This window comes from Podarcis liolepis (assembly GCF_965112155.1).
Source record: "Podarcis liolepis genome assembly, chromosome: 17".
Lineage (NCBI taxonomy): Eukaryota > Metazoa > Chordata > Lepidosauria > Squamata > Lacertidae > Podarcis > Podarcis liolepis.
Genome location: NC_139571.1, coordinates 42,671,443 through 42,689,998, shown reverse-complemented (window position 1 = coordinate 42,689,998; position 18,556 = coordinate 42,671,443). Strand labels below are relative to the sequence as shown.

Genomic DNA, 18,556 nt, shown 5'->3' with positions numbered 1-18,556 from the left:
GTTTGGGGCTATGCATTTCACACCTCTGCCCAATTTAAATCCAAGAGGGCTCAAGCTGACCAAAGAAGATACAGTGGTACCTCGGATTACATACGCTTCAGGTTACAGACTCCGCTAACCCAGAAATATTACCTCGGGTCAAGAACTTTGCTTCAGGATGAGAACAGAAATCGCATGGCAGCGGTGCGGCGGCAGCAGGAGGCCCCATTAGCTAAAGTGGTGCTTCAGGTTAAGAACAGTTTCAGGTTAAGTACGGACCTCCCGAACGAATTAAGTACTTAACCTGAGGTACCACTGCACATAATCTATTGAGATAATTTCTGAGAGCATCACTGAAAAGAAAACACAATAGACGCTGCAAAATCTGTAGAAGGTCTAGAAGTGTGCCCCAGCTCTTAAGCAGTTCTGATGTGAGTGGGACTCTCACATGCAAATCATTCCCCCAGCCCTGAAATGCTGCCCTTTCTAAACTGGGGTTATATTTCTGATGAAGCTATGGACATATCAAATCAAATCAAATCCCTTTATTGGCATCACAATATAAAGCATTTCAGGTCACTGGGATAATTAAAAGGACAAGGGTGACGCTGTCGAGGTCATGAGGTCACACTGGGATTGTGTGCACTTAGATATTCTGCTTCGCCCTGTCTGTTCCCTGAAAGGATGGTTTGTTGGGAACCCTTCCGGGTAAAACTGTGGCTAAAAAGGAAGCTATTAAAACAGTGATATCTGTGTCCCGATCTGCTATAGACTTATTTCTTGCCAATGTAAGAATAATGTTTGGCCATCCAGAATAAGAAAAGGGTAAGTCGAGCTAAAAAGTAGAGACATCACCTTGCCAACAAAGGTCCGTATAGTAAAAGCCATGGTTTTCCCAGTAGTGATGTATGGAAGTGAGAGCTGGACCATCAAGAAGGCTGATCACCAAATAACTGATGCTTTTGAATTCTGGTGCTGGAGGAGACTCTGGAGAGTCCCATGGACTGCAAGAAGATCCAACCCCTCCATTCTGAAGGAAATCAGCCCTGAGTGCTCACTGTAAGGACAGATCCTGAAGCTGAGGCTCCAAGACTTTGGCCACCTCAGGAGAAGAGAAGACTCCCTGGAAAAGACCCTGATGTTGGGAAAGATGGAGGGCACAAGGAGAAGGGGACGACAGAGGACGAGATGGTGGGACAGTGTTCTTGAAGCTACCAGCATGAGGGAGGCAGTGGAAGACAGGAGTGCCTGGCGTGCTCTGGTCCAGGGGGTCACGAAGAGGCGGACACGGGTAAATGACTGAACAACAACAACAAGTCGAGCTATGTCTTTTTAGTCGCAAAGAGAATGAGAAGTCTTTTGTTTCTGGTATTTACTTTAAGAGGCATTTTAGTTCTCTAACGGGCATTTTAGTTTTGAAACAAGAAGATTAACTAACTCTCAAATCAATGACAGAAAAGCAGAGGACCTGAGAGGTTTTCCTCCAACTCCTCGGCAGGTGAATAGCCGTATGCCTCTAATGCAAAACTTGCCTTTATCTCTTTCACATCCCATTCTGACTTTAATCATGACGCTCTTGCAGGTAGCACTGCAGTGCCATCGAGGAACAAGTGATATAATCCCCAAATGGATATCTCATCTTCTCATTCTGGTTTCCTTTTCTCTCCCTTCATCTCCTTTCTGTAAGTGAGACACCCCCGTGTGAGCACGATGGGGGCTGCACAGTTGACTTACTCAGGAAATAGAGGCTGTAATTGTGTATCAAAGATCACTGATGGGATTCTCCCCCCCAAGCACAAACGGGGGTGGGGGTGGGAAGAAGGGTGAACGGGAGATGAGGGGAAACTGAAACAAATACTTCAGGAACGATCTTAAGAAGACCAAGCAACAAGAATAGCCTGGGGACAATTATTCCCTCTAATTCTAAGGGTAGAAATGCAAAGATTCTGCCAATTAAAATGTCCTGCTATTATAGCTTAGTCTGTGGACTCTAAGGGTGGGATTCACTCGTGATTTCTGGATAAATTGCTTCAACCCACACCAATATATAGGCACCACAGAAATATAAACAATCTCACTCATTAGTCAGGAAGATGTTGATGACAATTACCCACCCTTCATGCTAAACCAGTGATTTAGACTATCATGCCAATGATTTTTTTCACTAAAAAACCAGCAGCACAAATTAAAGACTGGGTTGAATTCTGGAACATGCTGGGGCGAAGGTTTACTTGAAATCCTATGATCATCTCTCTCATCCCCAACAATGTCACACTGAAGGAACTTTGATGGTGCGGTTCATAAATCTAATAATAAATGTCTACCCCCTACTTGATATTGGAAATCCAGAGTAAGAGCGTCCACAAAAGACACACAGATCTCTGGTGTCATGGAAGCGGAGTAATGGTGGGAGGAACCAGCTGGGGAAACCCCAAGGCAAGAAGGCTCAGAGTCCGGGGAGTGGTGGTGGGACATCAGTGAGTGGTCACAGAGAGAAGGAGAAGACTGGGGAAAGGAGGTGCCGAAAGCTGAAGGGGTAACAAGGCTTAGTGAGCTGGGAGAGTCTGTGGCAGAGAGAGGGCTAGAATCAGATGCAGAAGTTGAAGCAGGAGAGGAGGGAGGACAAGAGGCAGAGATGAGTCAGGCTGGTGAAGAGGCACAGGTGTTTCCCACTCTTGCTGCAACAAGCTCCCCTCCCCTTGCTGACTCCCAGAACCAGGAGAGGGAAGAAATGGGCAGAGAAAAGACAAGTTGCACACAGGTAGAGTCTCTGATTGCTGGCAAGAAGCCCTGGAGAGGAAACTTAGGTGGCTGTAGGGAGGTGGGGCAACTGCTTACAGGGCTGCTGTGCTCTGTAAAGTCTGTAAAGATTGTGTTTGACTAATAAAGAGTTAACTCCGGCTTTGAACTGTGTGATTTACTGACCGGCTTGCTCTGTGACATCTGGCGATTGAGAGTCTCTCCCACTCCTCATTGCTGAAGTGCTATTACTAGTAAGAACTGTCTCCTAATGCTCAAATAGAATCCACCTTCCTGTAGTGTAACATGAGCCTTTTAAATCTAATTGTGCCTTTTAGGGCAGCAAAAGCCTTAGCAGTCTTCAAATATCTTAAGGGCCGTCACACAGAGGGCAATTATGCCCCTTCAGTTTTCTATACTCCATCTTAAAGGTGGCAACTCTTCCCATCACAACTTTTTCTCAATAACCTTTCCCATCTTCACGGTCGCTCTCTGGATCCGTTACAATTTGTCTACATCCTTCTTCAAGTGTGGCGCCCAGAACTAGGCAGTATTCCAGATGAGGTCTGACTAGTAGAGAATTAAATGGAATTACATCCTGTGACTTCAGAATTATGTCTCTATTAATTGAGCTTAAAATCTCATTAGCCTTTTTTGCAGCTGCATCCCACTGCTGACTCATGTTTAGCTTGTGATGGACCATAATTCTGAGATCCTTTGCCAAGTATTCCCTCATCTCTATTTGAATTTTGGTCCTTCTCTCTTTCTTAGCTTAAGCAGGACAGCTGTGCTTCTCAAGAGTTCATTACAAAAAAAGTAGTGCAATAGGTGCACTGCTCAGCATAGAGACAGCCATCTCTAGAGACATGTACCTTACTAAACATATATGCTGTAGTTACCAGGTTTCTTCCTCTGTAATGAGTGGCCTATGTTGTTCTCATTTCCCCTTTGCTTTCGAAGTTTACTTAATTTCATTCCCAACACATAACTCTAATCACTTTGGAATATTTGTGTGTCTCTCTCTTTTCTTGCTAAGGTGCAACTAGTTCCAATTCAACAACGAATCTGATGGTAATTGGTATGCTGTTCACAGTGTTCCTTCTTTTGAGATCATTAATGGAGAAGTTAAACAGCATTGATTTTTGTGGCTTTGTTTACAGCCTTCCAATTACATTTCAGCCTATATGACTTGCTAATACACAGACCAGCTTGCAAAAGTACCGTGAGACTGATGATTTTATGGGGGCCATATTCTCACTAACAATTTCATTCAATAATGTTTAGCTCCACACCAAAGTGATTACTCTTTATTCCCCCCCCCCCATAAGGAAGTTCTTTGGTGGAGATTAAGTTGAAATCCTTGGCAGAGTTTAAGTAAACACAGTATTAAGCTTCACGGGCTGTTTGAGACAACCTGGCAGCAGAGGTGGCCAATTCCTAGACCTGAGTATTGATCCTGGAGCAAAGGTAGATTACTCTTGTGCAAAATTTCTTTTGTCTGCACCTCTCTCTAAAGAAGGGGCATTATCCCAGAGTTGAAGGATTAGCAGACTCTCTTCATGAGCATCTATACTTTTAATTATTATTAAATAAATCCTCTTTAAGACTGAACTGAATGTATGAAGCTCTTTAAATAACAAATCAGACCACTGATCAATCCAGCTCTTCATTACCTATTCTGACTGGCAAGGACTCTCATGAAAGCAAAAGCAAGCAAGCAAACAATGCAAATCTTTAAAAGGGAACTGAAATGTACTAAAATGCCCAATATATTTCAGTGAAGATCTTGAGGAGAACAGCAACATATAAACAAATGCAATTCAGATAATATACATAGACACTAATTATAATTAGCAACCCACATGAAAATCATGCATGTAACATACCTTATTAAAACAAACCCTAAAACCTCAACTAATCATATTACAAATCGACATCAATCACATCTTCATACTTGTTTTTCACTACATGACTGACATGTCTCATTACAAAATGATTAACTCTGTCATTGGGGATGGTTGAGTACTGTAATCTGTCTTAAAAATATTTATACATGGAATTTGGGGGTTCTGACCCAAACATATCAGACTGCCTCCTGCATCTAGCATTGTTGATTTTTTTTTTTATAAAAAAACCCCACTTAGAATTATAGAACTGTAGAGTTGGAAGTGACCCTAAGGGTCATTTAATCCAAGCCCCTCTGCAATGCAGGAATTGCATCTATAAAATCTTTGAAGTCTGTTTTGTCCATCACCTTCTGAGGCCCTACATTTCATTGATTATGTGCAAAATTATATGCAGGAATATTTATTTTATATGTATAATATACATATAAAAGAGTCAAGCCGCTAGCAGCACTATATTTCTGCAGCATAATTTCATAAGTATTAATACATAAGTATATTTAAGCAGTCAGAGTCGTTGTTGTATTACGTGCTGGCTACTTTAGGAAACCTGGTGTGTAATATTTTGTGCATACTAATGTGTGCAACCATATAATATGTGAGACTATCATTCCTGATGGTGCTATAGCTCACCTAGCAGCAAGCTCTGCCACTTTGTGCTTACAATTAATTGAGCTTTGGGGCAAATATGCATCTTAAGATAAATAGCACTGCCATAGGTTATGATCAACCTAGACAGCATCTTCAAAAGCAGAGACATCACCTTGCCAACAAAGGTCTGTATAGTTCAAGCTATGGTTTTCCCAGTAGTGATGTATGGAAGTGAGAGCTGGACCATAAAGAAGGCTGATCGCTGAAGAATTGATGCTTTTGAATTCTGGTTCTGGAGGAGACTCTTGAAAGCCCCATGGACTGCAAGAAGATCAAACCTCTCCATTCTGAAGGAAATCAGCCCTGAGTGCTCACTGGAAGGACAGATCCTGAAGCTGAGGCTCCAAGACTTTGGCCACCTCATGAGAAGAGAAGACTCCCTGGAAAAGACCCTGATGTTGGGAAAGATGGAGGGCACAAGGAGAAGGGGACGACAGAGGACAAGATGGTTGGACAGTGTTCTTGAAGCTACCAGCATGAGTTTGACCAAACTGGGGGAGGCAGTGGAAGACAGGAGTGCCTGGCGTGCTCTGGTCCAGGGGGTCACGAAGAGGCGGACACGAGTAAATGACTGAACAACAACAACAACAAAGGTTATTGCATGGCTCCGCAGTATGCCAACATCTTCATGGATGACTTAAAATAGTGCTTTCTCTGTCTCAAAAAGTCCCTGCCCGGCCTGGTGTATATAGAAAGCACATTTATCATCTGGATTCACAAGATCACACTGGAAAGATACCCTGGGATATAAATGATACTTTCATATTGGAAACAAAGGACTCGTGACTTTTCCCCTGGTGGGATTTGAGTGTTATTTTTTATGGTTATTGCTATGTTTGTTTTATATGAAACCAGTAAGACACATATTATATAAAAGAAATCTACTGACCACTACACACCCTGACATGCTTCTGGCTTCCACCCAGAATGTAACGCGAAATCCCTGGCCTGCAGCCAACGCTTAAGACACAAGCGTTATCTGCTCTGACTCTTTGGGCAGACTCACAACATCATCAGGATTTGCGTCAGGCATTTTCCAGACTACAATATGAAGGGGGAAAAGCAAATCTACAAGGCCAGACTGGTACCTAGGAATAATCTGCTACAGGACAGACCCAGAAGAGAAAGCAAATGAATGTCCCTTGTCATCCATCATGCCCAGATAAAACCACTCTTCCAAAGTATCTTCCATTATCTGCAGCTCATCTTGGACAACGATGCTTTGCTCAAATACGCCTTGGGCAGAAGGCCAGCACTTGTGTGCAGATAGCACCCTCCCTGCCCAAACAGCTTCTTGCCGTCAAGAGCAAACCACATCGCAGCCACAGGGGCCAGATCCTGCAACAAATCCCGATGCCAACTTTGTTTGCATAGTGTTATGAGTTTGCAGGGTCAGATACCCCGGGTCCCTTCCAGTTCTTAGCTATGCCCTATTTGTTGGGGTCGAGTGCCAAACCAAGAGTGCCAAACCAAGTCCTTTATTAATGATTTTGGCTGGCTAGTTACAGATAGGTAGCCGTGTTGGTCTGCCATAGTCAAAATAAAAAATTTCCTTCCAGTAGCCCCTTAAAGACCAACTAAGTTAGTTCTTGGTATGAGCTTTCGTGTGCATGCACACTTCTTCAGATACCACTGGCTGGCTAGTTATGCACCAAGATTAACATGAGAAGATGCTCTGTGCCAGATCAGTGGGGCTTTCCTCATGCCCCTTCCTCATTTTTGCACCTATTCCCACCCACCACTGACACACACACACACACACACACACACACAGAGAGAGAGAGAGAGAGAGAGAGAGAGAGAGCGCCAGCAGATAGATTTCCCTTCAGAGACTGGGAGCACTGTTTCAGAAAGCTGAAATCAGGGCCAGAGAGGGCCAGAGTGCATTCAGTCTCTTGGAACAGAAGCTGAACTCTAAGAGGCTGGGCAACAGCTGTACTACTAGGAATTGACTTGAACAGGGAAATAATCAAGATTAGGTTGAGCCAAACACGTTACGGTGCTGTTTTTATTTGCTATTGCGGCTGTTTTTAAAATTATGTTTAATTCATTTTGAAAATCTTTGCAATAATTATTGAAATTGCTGCCCCACGAATACCTTTAGTAAAAGCTAAATTTGTTTAGGAAGAAACATTGGAGGGCTTGGGTGGAATTCAAGTGTAGCACTATGGAAAGTGTTTCATCAGTACAGTGGTACCTCGGGTTAAGGACTTAATTCGTTCCGGAGGTCCGTTCTTAACCTGAAACTGTTCTTAACCTGAAGCACCACTTTAGCTAATGGGGCCTCCTGCTGCCGCTGCACAATCGCTGTGAGATTTCTGTTCTCATCCTGAAGCAAAGTTCTTAACCCAAGGTACTATTTCTGGGTTAGCGGAGTCTGTAACCTGAAGCGTCTGTAACCTGAAGCGTCTTTAACCTGAGGTACCACTGTACAAGCATTTCAGTTTGCCGGGTGGAATGACCCCCCCCCCCGCCTCTCTCACATAACCTGCACACTGCTCTGGAGTTCCTCCTGACTTTTCCAAAGCCCATGGGGGGTGGGGGTGGGGTAAAAAGGGGATGAAGTCCCATTATGCTAGCAGGACTCTTTGGTTGTATCCGGCCCCTCATGCACACCCTCCAACATTTATCCGATGAAAACAGGGACATCCTATTCTTCTTCTTCCTCATTATTATTATTATTATTATTATTATTATTATTATTATTATACCCAACCCATCTGACTGGGTTGCCCCAGCCACTCTGGGTGGCTTCCAATACACCGTATTTTTCGCTCTATAAGACGCACCAGACCACAAGACGCACCTAGTTTTTGGAGGAGGAAAACAAGAAAAAAAATATTCTGAATCTCAGAAGCCAGAACAGCAAGAGGGATCGCTGCGCAGTGAAAGCAGCGATCCCTCTTGCTGTTCTGGCTTCTGGGATAGCTGCGCAGCCTGCATTCGCTCCATAAGACGCACACACATTTCCCCCCCCCCTTTTTAGGAGGGAAAAAGTGAGTCTTATTGGGCCAAAAATACGGTATATAAAAACATAATAAAACATTAAACATTAACATTTTTTTAAAAAGCTTTCCCTATGCAGGGCTAGACAGCATCTTAAAAAGCAGAGACACCACCTTGCCAACAAAGGTCCGTATAGTTCAAGCTATGGTTTTCCCAGTAGTGATGTATGGAAGTGAGAGCTGGACCATAAAGAAGGCTGATCGCCGAAGAATGGATGCTTTTGAATTCTGGTGCTGGAGGAGACTCTTGAGAGTCACATGGACTGCAAGAAGATCACACCTCTCCATTCTGAAGGAAATCAGCCCTGAGTGCTCACTGGAAGGACAGATCCTGAAGCTGAGGCTCCAAGACTTTGGCCACCTCATGAGAAGAGAAGACTCCCTGGAAAAGACCCTGATGTTGGGAAAGATGGAGGGCACAAGGAGAAGGGGACGACAGAGGACGAGATGGTTGGACGGTGTTCTCGAAGCTACAAACATGAGTCTGACCAAACTGCGGGAGGCAGTGGAAGACAGGAGGGCCTCTGGTCCAGGGGGTCACGAAGAGGCGGACACGACTAAACAACAACAACATGCAGGGCTGCATTCAGATGTCTTCTAAAGCTTGTCTAGTTACTTATCTCCTTGGTTCGTGGGTCGCATAACTCCATACCCTCCAACATTTCTCCCTTGAAAATAGGGACGTCCTAAGGATAAGCGGGACAATCCTGGATCAAATCAGAAACTGGAATGGCTTTCGTAAATCTGGGACTGTCCCTGGAAAATAGGGAGACTTGGAGGGTCTGCTCATGCCTAATTGCCTTGCTATACAGAGAGTTGGCTGGACCAATCAATTGAGTCCAGAGATTAAATAATTCTTCAATGAAAGCTGTCAGGGCATGAAGACAGCCTCTTAGAGACAGCAGTGAGGACCACGGTAGGGTGGGTTCGTGATCTGCTTGTCTTTCATCCTCTTCGCCTTTCACTGTGAAGACCATCACCCATGCTCTCACACCCCTTTTCACACATAACTAAGGCAACAGCCTGTCTCAACCCTGACAAATGTGGGAAATCGTGATAAATGAACTGCTGGACTTGAGAGATGAATGCAGAATGCTTATTTAAAACTTCCTTGTTTGGGGATTTCCAAAGTCTGCTCTGCTTGGGAGTAGATACTATCCCCTTCATGGTATTTTGCCCACATATTAAGGATATATGGGTAACTCGCAACCTATGCGCATTTAACTTGTGCTCGTTCAGTTTTATGTGCTTGGAAATGCAATAAAAAGGGGGAGGAAAGGGGGCAGAAATCTGGGGCGGGGAACTTTGGCAATCCCAATGGCCACTGAACTCAATGTGCTTGGACTATATGTGATTTTGGTCCTGGGCACTATTTCTGGAATGTGGCCCCAGTGTGAGAGTTGCCTGAACAAATTCAATGTGTGTTTTGCTTTACTGAATTCTAACTTTTTGTTTGTCCCCATGTTTAAATCCAGTTTCTGATGGTGCAAAAATGCTAAGCAACAGCTATTTCTTTCTTTTTAATAAAAAAATTCCTTCCAGTAGCACCTTAAAGACCAACTAAGTTAGTTCTTGGTATGAGCTTTCGTGTGCATGCACACTTCTTCAGATACACTGAAACAGAAGTTGCCAGATCCTTCTATATAGTGAGAAGGTGGGGAGGGGTATTACTCAGAAGGGTGGTGGGAATGGGAGATTGGCAGATAGCTGAGATGAGCCTGTTGACGACTCTTAACGACTGCAATAGGTCTTACAGGAAAAGGCAAGGGGTGAGAAGGTGAAAATGGCTAGTCATGTATAATGAGATAAGAATCCAATGTCTCTGTTCAGACCAGGTCTCTCCATGGTTTTAAGTTTGGTAATGAGTTGCAATTCAGCAGCTTCTCTTTTTAATGTCTGTTTCCCCAATTCCACCCTCAAGCTTCCTGACCCCCCACAAAGCACTCTGATGTCCTCAGATACGGCAAGAACATTGGTGCTGAATATATTTTCATAGGTTAACTTTCCAATTTAATCCACTTTTAAATCTTCAGTTAATGAATTAAATTACTTTATGACACCGTAATATTGATTCATGCCTTCAGCCTACGTATTTATCTTCATCACCAAGCCCCCAACAATCATTCCCATTAAGCAAAGATAATTTAAGAGATGCTATTAAAATGCAAGATATTATTGCAATTTTGCTGTTGCCCAGTAAAAATGAAGTAATTTGCTATAATGCAGCACTTTTTACCATGCTAGTGAAAGGCAGTCAATAAAAATAGGCCTATTGTTTCAGGGAGTTGTCTCTGCAAATCATCTTCCATGCTTAGCAAAGGATGACAAGAGCACATCTCAGGAGGTGCTGTTGCTCAGTCCTAGAATGCCCCAATCCCAAATATTAAAGATGGAGTGCTCTGACTTCTCTTCATTCTCTTCCTGCCCTTTTATATGGGATTGGGATCTTCCTACCTCATAAAAAAGTGGAGGATGTATTGGCGAATGAAATGTTTTTCTGGCCTTTTCCCCTAAGTTGTAGATTTTCTGGGTGTAGTGTATCCAGTGGAAAAGACAGTACTAGCACCCCAAAATGTTGTTATTATTATTATTTTTAAAAATCTGTTTATTTTCATATAAAGATGTTGAACATAGTGGAAGAGACAAGGACCCAGGCAGATGATGGGATTCGGAGTGCAGCGGGTATCTGCTGGCAAAATTGGGCTGCCCCCCCTTCCCCGATACAAAATATCACCTACAACTTCATACGATTTGGGCCGGCAAAGAGAGCCATTTTCTCCCACCAACAAACATGAACATGCAAACTACAGTCGTACCTCGGATCTCAAACGCCTTGGCTTCCAGCTCTTGAATGATCGAAACCTGGAAGCGAATGTTCCGGTTTTTGAACTATTTTTGGAAGCCAAACGTCCAACAGGGCTTTCATGGCTTCCGATTAGCTGCAGGAGCTTCCTGCAGCCAATCAGAAGCCGTGCTTTGGTTTTCGAACGTTTTGGAAGTCGAACAGACTTCCGGAACGGATTCCGTTCGACTTCCAAGGTACGACCGTATAGATTTAGATACACATTAAAGCTTTCAAAAATGTCATTCGACACACAACATGGACCCCATATTTCTATCTTAATGTAATACTTCAATAATTCCAACTTCCACAAAAGACCTCAAAGCCACACACAGGCTCATTTTTCCTCTGTTTCTTCACGTCATATATAAATGCATTGCAAGAGCGTGTGAATCACAGCCAGGTATTTTGGGATCCCTGTAATGACACTCAAGGCATTTCTTTTCAAAATAAAAACTATGTTATGAACAAAACAAATGGAATACATTAGAGCGTCCTGACAGCTGTCTTTTCTTTTTCTGCTGCTGCCGGCAACACGCCTCCTTTATTTGTCAATCCACAATTCCACCTTCTCCGTTAAATTTATTTTCAGTACCCACCTCTTTCAATATCATTTTAGCTCGTGTCAAGCCTCACTTTTCCCATTCCTCTGCTCCCAGCTGATTATCTCTTAACTCTTCCCGAAATACCTTTACTTTTATTGCTTAAGGCCAGCACAGGGAATATGTGAGCCTAGTCCAGACCTCTGGCACTGGTCCATGCAAGCCTTTGTCCTTCTGCTAGCCTTCCCCTTCCACACAGCTGATTGGGAAGGTCAAATCCCATCCCTGCCACAGGGTGCTGAGCAGCGGAATGAAAACATTCCCACCTCCTGTGCTGTGATCAGGAACAAAACAGTCCACCTTCACCTGACCTGGCAAGGTTTATCCTCATCATAGTACACAGAGTGGACGTGTTTCTTCGTTTACTTCCTTCCTCCTGGGCCGTGTCCAGAAAGTGGTGGTGCGGGATGAGTGTTAAGACCCCTGGGCTCTCACTTGTGGGGTGCCTCAGGGTTCTGTCCTCTCCCCCATGCTTTTCAACATCTACATGAAGCCGCTGGGAGAGATCATCAGGGGGTTTGGGCTGGGTGTTCATCAGTATGCAGATGATACCCAGCTCTACCTCTCCTTTAAATCAGAACCGGTGAAGGCGGTGAAGGTCCTGTGTGAGTGCCTGGAGGCAGTTGGAGGATGGATGGCGGCTAACAGATTGAGGTTGAATCCTGACAAGACAGAAGTGCTGTTTTGGGGGGACAGGGGGCGGGTTGGTGTGGGGGATTCCCTGGTCTTGAATGGGGTAACTGTGCCCCTGAAGGACCAGGTGCGCAGCCTGGGAGTCATTTTGGACTCACAGCTGTCCATGGAGGCGCAGGTCAATTCTGTGTCCAGGGCAGCGTCTACCAGCTCCACCTGGTACGCAGGATGAGACCCTGCTCGCCTGCAGACTGTCTCGTCAAAGTGGTGCTTGCTCTAGTTATCTCCTGCTTGGACTACTGCAATGCGCTCTACGTGGGGCTACCTTTGAAGGTGACTCAGAAACTACAACTAATCCAGAACGCGGCAGCTAGACTGGTGACTGGGAGTGGCCACCGGGACCACATAACACCGGTCCTGAGAGATCTGCATTGGCTCCCAGTACGTTTCCGAGCACAATTCAAAGTGTTGGTGTTGACCTTTAAAGCCCTAAACGGCCTTGGTCCAGTATATCTGAAGGACCGTCTCCACCCCCATCGTTCAGCCCGGACACTGAGGTCCAGAACCGAGGGCCTTCTGGCGGTTCCCTCACTGCAAGAAGCGAAGTTACAGGGAACCAGACAGAGGGCCTTCTCGGTAGTGGCGCCCACCTTGTGGAACACCCTCCCTTCAGATGTGAAGGAAATAAGCAGCTATCTTCTTTTTAAAAGACATCTGAAGGCAGCCCTGTTTAGGGAAGTTTTTAATATTTAATGCTGCATTGTTTTTAACACTTGATTGGAAGCCGCCCAGAGTGACTGGGGACACTCAACCAGATGGGCCGGGTACAAGTGGGGATTTGAACCCTGCTCCCCCGGGTCCCAGTCCAACACTTTTAACCACTATGCCACGCTGCCTCTCTCGTCTCCCTGTGTACGATGAAGGGGGTGAAAATCAGGCCATCCCTGCTCCTCAGATGATTAGTGTGGATCTGAGAAACAGGGAAAGTTCACCTGTGGATCTCCACTGGGTTATGCTGGGATACAGTCATCAAAAGATACAGTCATTGCAGATACAGGTACAGTAATCAAAAGAGACACCTGGAAACGTCTAAACTGGGAAGAAAAGATTAAGTCTCCCTTTCCAGTGTATGAGGATTAGGAAGAAAACTGCCTTCCCTCCGCTGAATGGAGTGCATCAGCTCAGAAGTCAGAGTTGGTTTCAATCCCAGTACATGGGAAGGGTTAAATTTCTCCCCCCAGTGCATGGACAAGAGTGGGTGACCTCAGCCATCTATCATCTAACATAGTACTAACAGCCCCAATGATGAGAATTCTTCAGGGTCTCAGATTGGAATATTTTCTAGGCCTACTGCCTAGAAGATCTTTCAAATTATAAATTGCTGTGTTCCATTTGGAACTGATTTATATGTCCGATAACTGTGATGATTTCATCTGTTTTTATAATTGTCTTTTTAATTGCTTTGACCTGCCCTAGGACCTTATGGTTAGGGGCAGCTAAGACATCTTATAAACAAAAGAAAAACAGCACCCCTTTCCACACAAACACACACACAAATCAAAACTAGAGATGTCAGGAATCAAATCCGAAACCATGCACAGGTGAAGTATGCTATGGGCAGTTCTAACCACAATGTGAATACACATCTCCCATCTCAGGAATAAGGACCTCATGGAGGTGGAGGCAATTTAAATTGGGAAAACAGTCTGGTTCCATTCCAAATCAGTCCTTCCTGCTGCCACAGCGCAGCTTAGCCCCAAGCCATAGCGCAACATGGCTGTAAAGTCATAGGATGCCAAACCCAAAAACTTAACAAAGAAGCCTTACCTGTTCTGCTGTCCATGGGTCCAAAATCCAAAGAGTACTTAACCACATGGTAGTTGTTCCATACGTAAAGAAGGTTGTCCCTTGGATTATAATCCACCGCAGCAATGTACTGGTAGGAGTTCGGAAAAGGAACATCCACGACACTTTCTTTGCTTTGCTCAGTGTTGTAAATATAGTCTATTTTATTACCTGTTGCCTCATTATCATCATCTTCATACACCGATTTCACCACATACAAAATGCCACAGATCATGAATGCATTGGAAGCTGACCTCTTGTCATAAGACGTATCCCACGTCCCTTCGATCCTCAAGGTATAAGGGTTCAGCTGACTAATGACTATTTTGCCGTTGTTTTGCTCCGTTGCATAGATCACCCAAAGACCATTCTCATCCACGGCCAAGTCTATGTCAGACTTGCCTCCCCATCGGTAAGGGGACGTGTCGTGGTAGTTGGCGTTCGCAATGATGGCTTCCCCACTTTTAATTCTTGTCCGTAGGTCAAATTTGACAATGTTCCTGGTTCGTTCCTTGTTGAAAAATAAAGCCCCGTCATACACCACAAACCCCGTGCCGTCCACCCTGTGCGGCAACTTGTAAGTTGTAGTTGGTCTCCCAGCAATGAAATCATCCTTGGAGGAATACTCTGTTAGAGTGTCAGTTCTGTAAGGAGTCCATGGCATGTAGTATATTTTGTCCGAAGCCTGCAATGGATCCTTACACCAGGCTCCTGACTGGTGATCGGATTCAAATAAATGTTCACTCTGATATACTCCTTTTAGTAGTCCGGGACAAAGAAAAACTGAAGGGAGGGAAAAAGTTAAAAACAAAGCAGGTTACTAAATGTGCTGGCCTTCTCTAGCATGCACTTAGAAGTTCACAGCTCAAGAACAAAGGGAGAGCTCAAAAGAAATTCAGGCTTTCCTAAACTCTGATATGAATGTGAGAGTGGCATTTCATGCTGAAAAGAGGATACAGGAAGTTCCCAAGAACTATTCTCCGTTCCTCTTTTTCAAAAAGCCCCTTGGCAAACGTGCCTCCTTTGAAATTATATAATTAACAGATATTATTGCACGGCAAAGTAAAAATTCCGTAGCAACCAAAAAACCCCCCAAACTAAACTAAAAAAACCCCCCAACAACTCTAAAAGCATACAAAAGGGAAACAAACCTCTTACAGGTCAATGCTTTAAATAATGAAAAAGGTTTCAGAAACAGAATGCAGCCACAGAAGTAAAGAAAGAACATTTAATGAATATGCCAAGAGGAAGAGAGAAAGAATAAGGGGAAAGCTCAATGGAGGAAGGCTAGGATCAAGATTTAAATCAATAGGGAAAGTCCTCTGAAATACAGCAGAATTAAAGCCTTAAGTAAATCAAGATCGACCAGCTGAAATAATCCACTCCACAGACTTCAGAATAATTTTACATCCCCGTAACCCCTAACCAAACGTGGTTTGAGACACCAAGCTGCCAGTTCTCAATTGCCATTTCTCAATGATCGCATCTGAAAGAACTCAATCTGAAAGAAGACTGACACTTTGGAACTCTCCGCCCATTGATATACGGCATGTGCCTTCACTGTCTTATTTTTGGCACCAGCTGAAGACATTTCTACCAAGTTGTTTAGAAAGTTGATGCGATTTTTAATTTGTTTCCATCTATTGTGGTTTTAATTTTGTGTGTGTTTTAAATGATGGTTGTCAACTTCTCTTAGTGATATGTTTATTGTTTTTATCTTTTTTTGTAAACCACTTCGAGGTTTCTTCTACGGCCAAGCAGTATAGAGATTTTATGAAATAAATAAATTGCTTTAAACTAATAGAAACAAAAAATCCTGATTATTACAGATTTTCCCCCTTTGTTTTCCCTTTTTCATACTCAACGTTTTTAACAGGCCTATTCCTTTATACATATGTATCCTGTATACATATGTTCTATTCAGTTTCAGGCTCCTGCACCCATATCCCTAGTTTGATGGGCAATAAGGCAGGAGAACAGCTGTCCTACAGGCAGCTGCTCACACCTGATCAAACAGGCGATGGAATTAAATGTATCTTTGCATTTAAAGTGCAAATAGCATTAGCTGAAGGGGCTGATAATTAATGGCGTCCCAATAGGCACGGACAGGGAAATGAACCTTTTCTCTCTGCTTCATTTCTAATGGGAAATACAGAATACAACTTGTTAATTGATTGAATACACAGTTTTACATAGCTATATGGACTTGTGTCGTAGTCTGCAGTTCCCATTACAAATGACTTGAGAATTTCAGCACCAAAGCTAATCCAAAAATTGATGTGTGTTTGTGTGTGTGAGTGAGCTCACCCATGACTGTGTTTCATTTCTAGCTATTGATCCAAAATTAAAGGTGTCCCAAGTCCTATTTTCTGTAATGCCACCTTTGCAAAGGAGCTCTTTCTTGCACAGAGTCAACTGGAAGCCCCAAATTATTGGCCAGAATTCATTTAGTGGGCTCCTTCCCACAGAAACCAGGATGGGATTTCCCAGTGGGAAGGAGGCTCCCAGCTCATCAGAATAAAACTGCCAGGGCAAACATCAATTTAGCAACACATTTCCACCAACACTGGTGCTGTTAGCCAGAAATCAGATTGGTAAATGATAGTGTGAAAATGGCACAGTGCAATTTTATGCTGCTCCTCTGCAGCCATTCAATCTGACGACTGAATACACTGAAGGCACTCTTCCCAATGCCATCTTTGATTGTCATGGGACAACATGTGTACACTCATATGTACATGGGATCCATTTACCACCCCACCAAGAAATTGAGGGTTTGGGTCACCTGCATACATCTCTGTGCAAAATGGACATGGAATGTGCACTCCTTGGCACGATCCTGATCATTCATATGTATACTGGATTCAACATCTGCCTAACGCACAATGCATATGCAATTTAGCTGTCGACCTTTTGAACAGAAGCCACCTATAAAAATTGCACAGCACTTTATACTGTTAAACACTTGACAAATAGAAAACTGCTGTAACATAACAGAGGGGAAGGAACCTTCTGAGGTTCTCTAAATTACCCTCGATGCCTTGGTGATATACTAAAAGCAAGTTGCATGCAAGTATGGCAGGAAGGAAAAGAACTGCGTCCTTCTAAATTATTTTATACTGCTCCGTAAATGGTGCAGAAGGAAAGGGGAATAGATTTTCAATCCTTCAAGGGGTGGGGTGGAAAGAAGCATGGTGACAGTAAACATTTCCAGGAAAGAAGCGACATGTTAGGTGAAATTGCTTAGCAGCAGAAACACCCTCCCCCCCCCCCCACAACTTTAACCAATAGATTAAAATGGCGAAAATTAATGATGAAAGGATTTCAAGTAAAGCATTAGACTGTTAAATATTTTATCCCATAATTGCTTAGAATGGGTATGTGTATATATAGAAAAACATGTGAAAGGTATTTAATTACCTTTTTGTTCCACTTCTATTGTAGAGAAAGAAGAAAAGCAGGAAAGGAGAAAAAGAGAACAGATTAATGGTATTGTATTGGCGAGACACTTTTGCTCTTGCACTGAACTATTTAGCCTTCATTTTGCTTACTGCTACATTCTGCATTCATTAGTTTGTAAGGCCTTAAAAAAATACAAATCAAGCCCTTATAAAGGTTTATTACAGTCTTTTTCTTTTTTTAAAAAAAAGCATGCACCATTGTATCCATAACCCATTAACATCAGTGCAAGGTTTTCGTTGATTCTATCAGACTAACGACTAGGATTCCATTGAACACAGGAATGACAGGAAATTCTTGAATATACGGCCTCTTCACAATTGGCTGGTCCCCAGTGTATCAGTACTCCCAAAGAATTGTATCTTCCAACTTCCGAAGAAGATGTTGACATAGACTGAAACCATCTTTGTTTTTTTAAAAAACAGAAAAAATCTTGAAATAAATGTACATAACAGCAATTATTCCCATTAGATCAAATAACATATGTCATCTCCTCACCAAAAAAAGAGGAAAAAAAGCCGTTACCTAATGCCACATGGTAATTGATTAGCCAATGATGTAATTAGACCCACATAAATCAGTGTATGATTAAACAATAGTTCCGAAGGAAAAGACATGCTTTGTGTATTGAATAATTACTTCCTTTTTTTACCTGGACTCATTTCCTGCTCTCAAGGATGCAGTTAGGAATTTGTCAAGTATTAGATATACAGATATGGATGAACTAAGAACTGATTCTGAAATGACGAAAGAGCGCAGGGCTAATCTAAAATCGCTTGACTGATTTCAACACTTTTTGAACCATGCCTTTACTGATACCAAAAGGCCTTTCGTGAAATGTCCAGAGAAGCAAATTTCCAATCTGTTGCAATGGGACATTCTGTGCATGTGTCCTTC

The 18,556-nt window shown here is 43.2% G+C and overlaps 1 protein-coding gene across 32 annotated transcripts in view; it reads right to left on the bottom strand.

The window, feature by feature from the left end:
* Nucleotides 1–18,556, bottom strand: part of ADGRL3 (adhesion G protein-coupled receptor L3) — a 515,832-nt gene that overhangs the window by 197,968 nt on the left and 299,308 nt on the right. For 23 of the 32 annotated variants that reach the window (XM_083481645.1, XM_083481632.1, XM_083481635.1 and 20 more), the window contains exons 6-7: nt 17,621–17,635; nt 14,183–14,983 (exon numbers count right to left, since the gene is read on the bottom strand). The exons of 2 other annotated variants lie outside the window; for them this stretch is intronic. In XM_083481645.1, coding sequence (XP_083337771.1) covers nt 14,183–14,983; nt 17,621–17,635 — 816 coding nt within the window. The remainder of the gene's footprint in view (nt 1–14,182; nt 14,984–17,620; nt 17,636–18,556) is intronic. 7 more of the 32 variants (XM_083481628.1, XM_083481647.1, XM_083481631.1 and 4 more) reach the window with 1 other exon arrangement.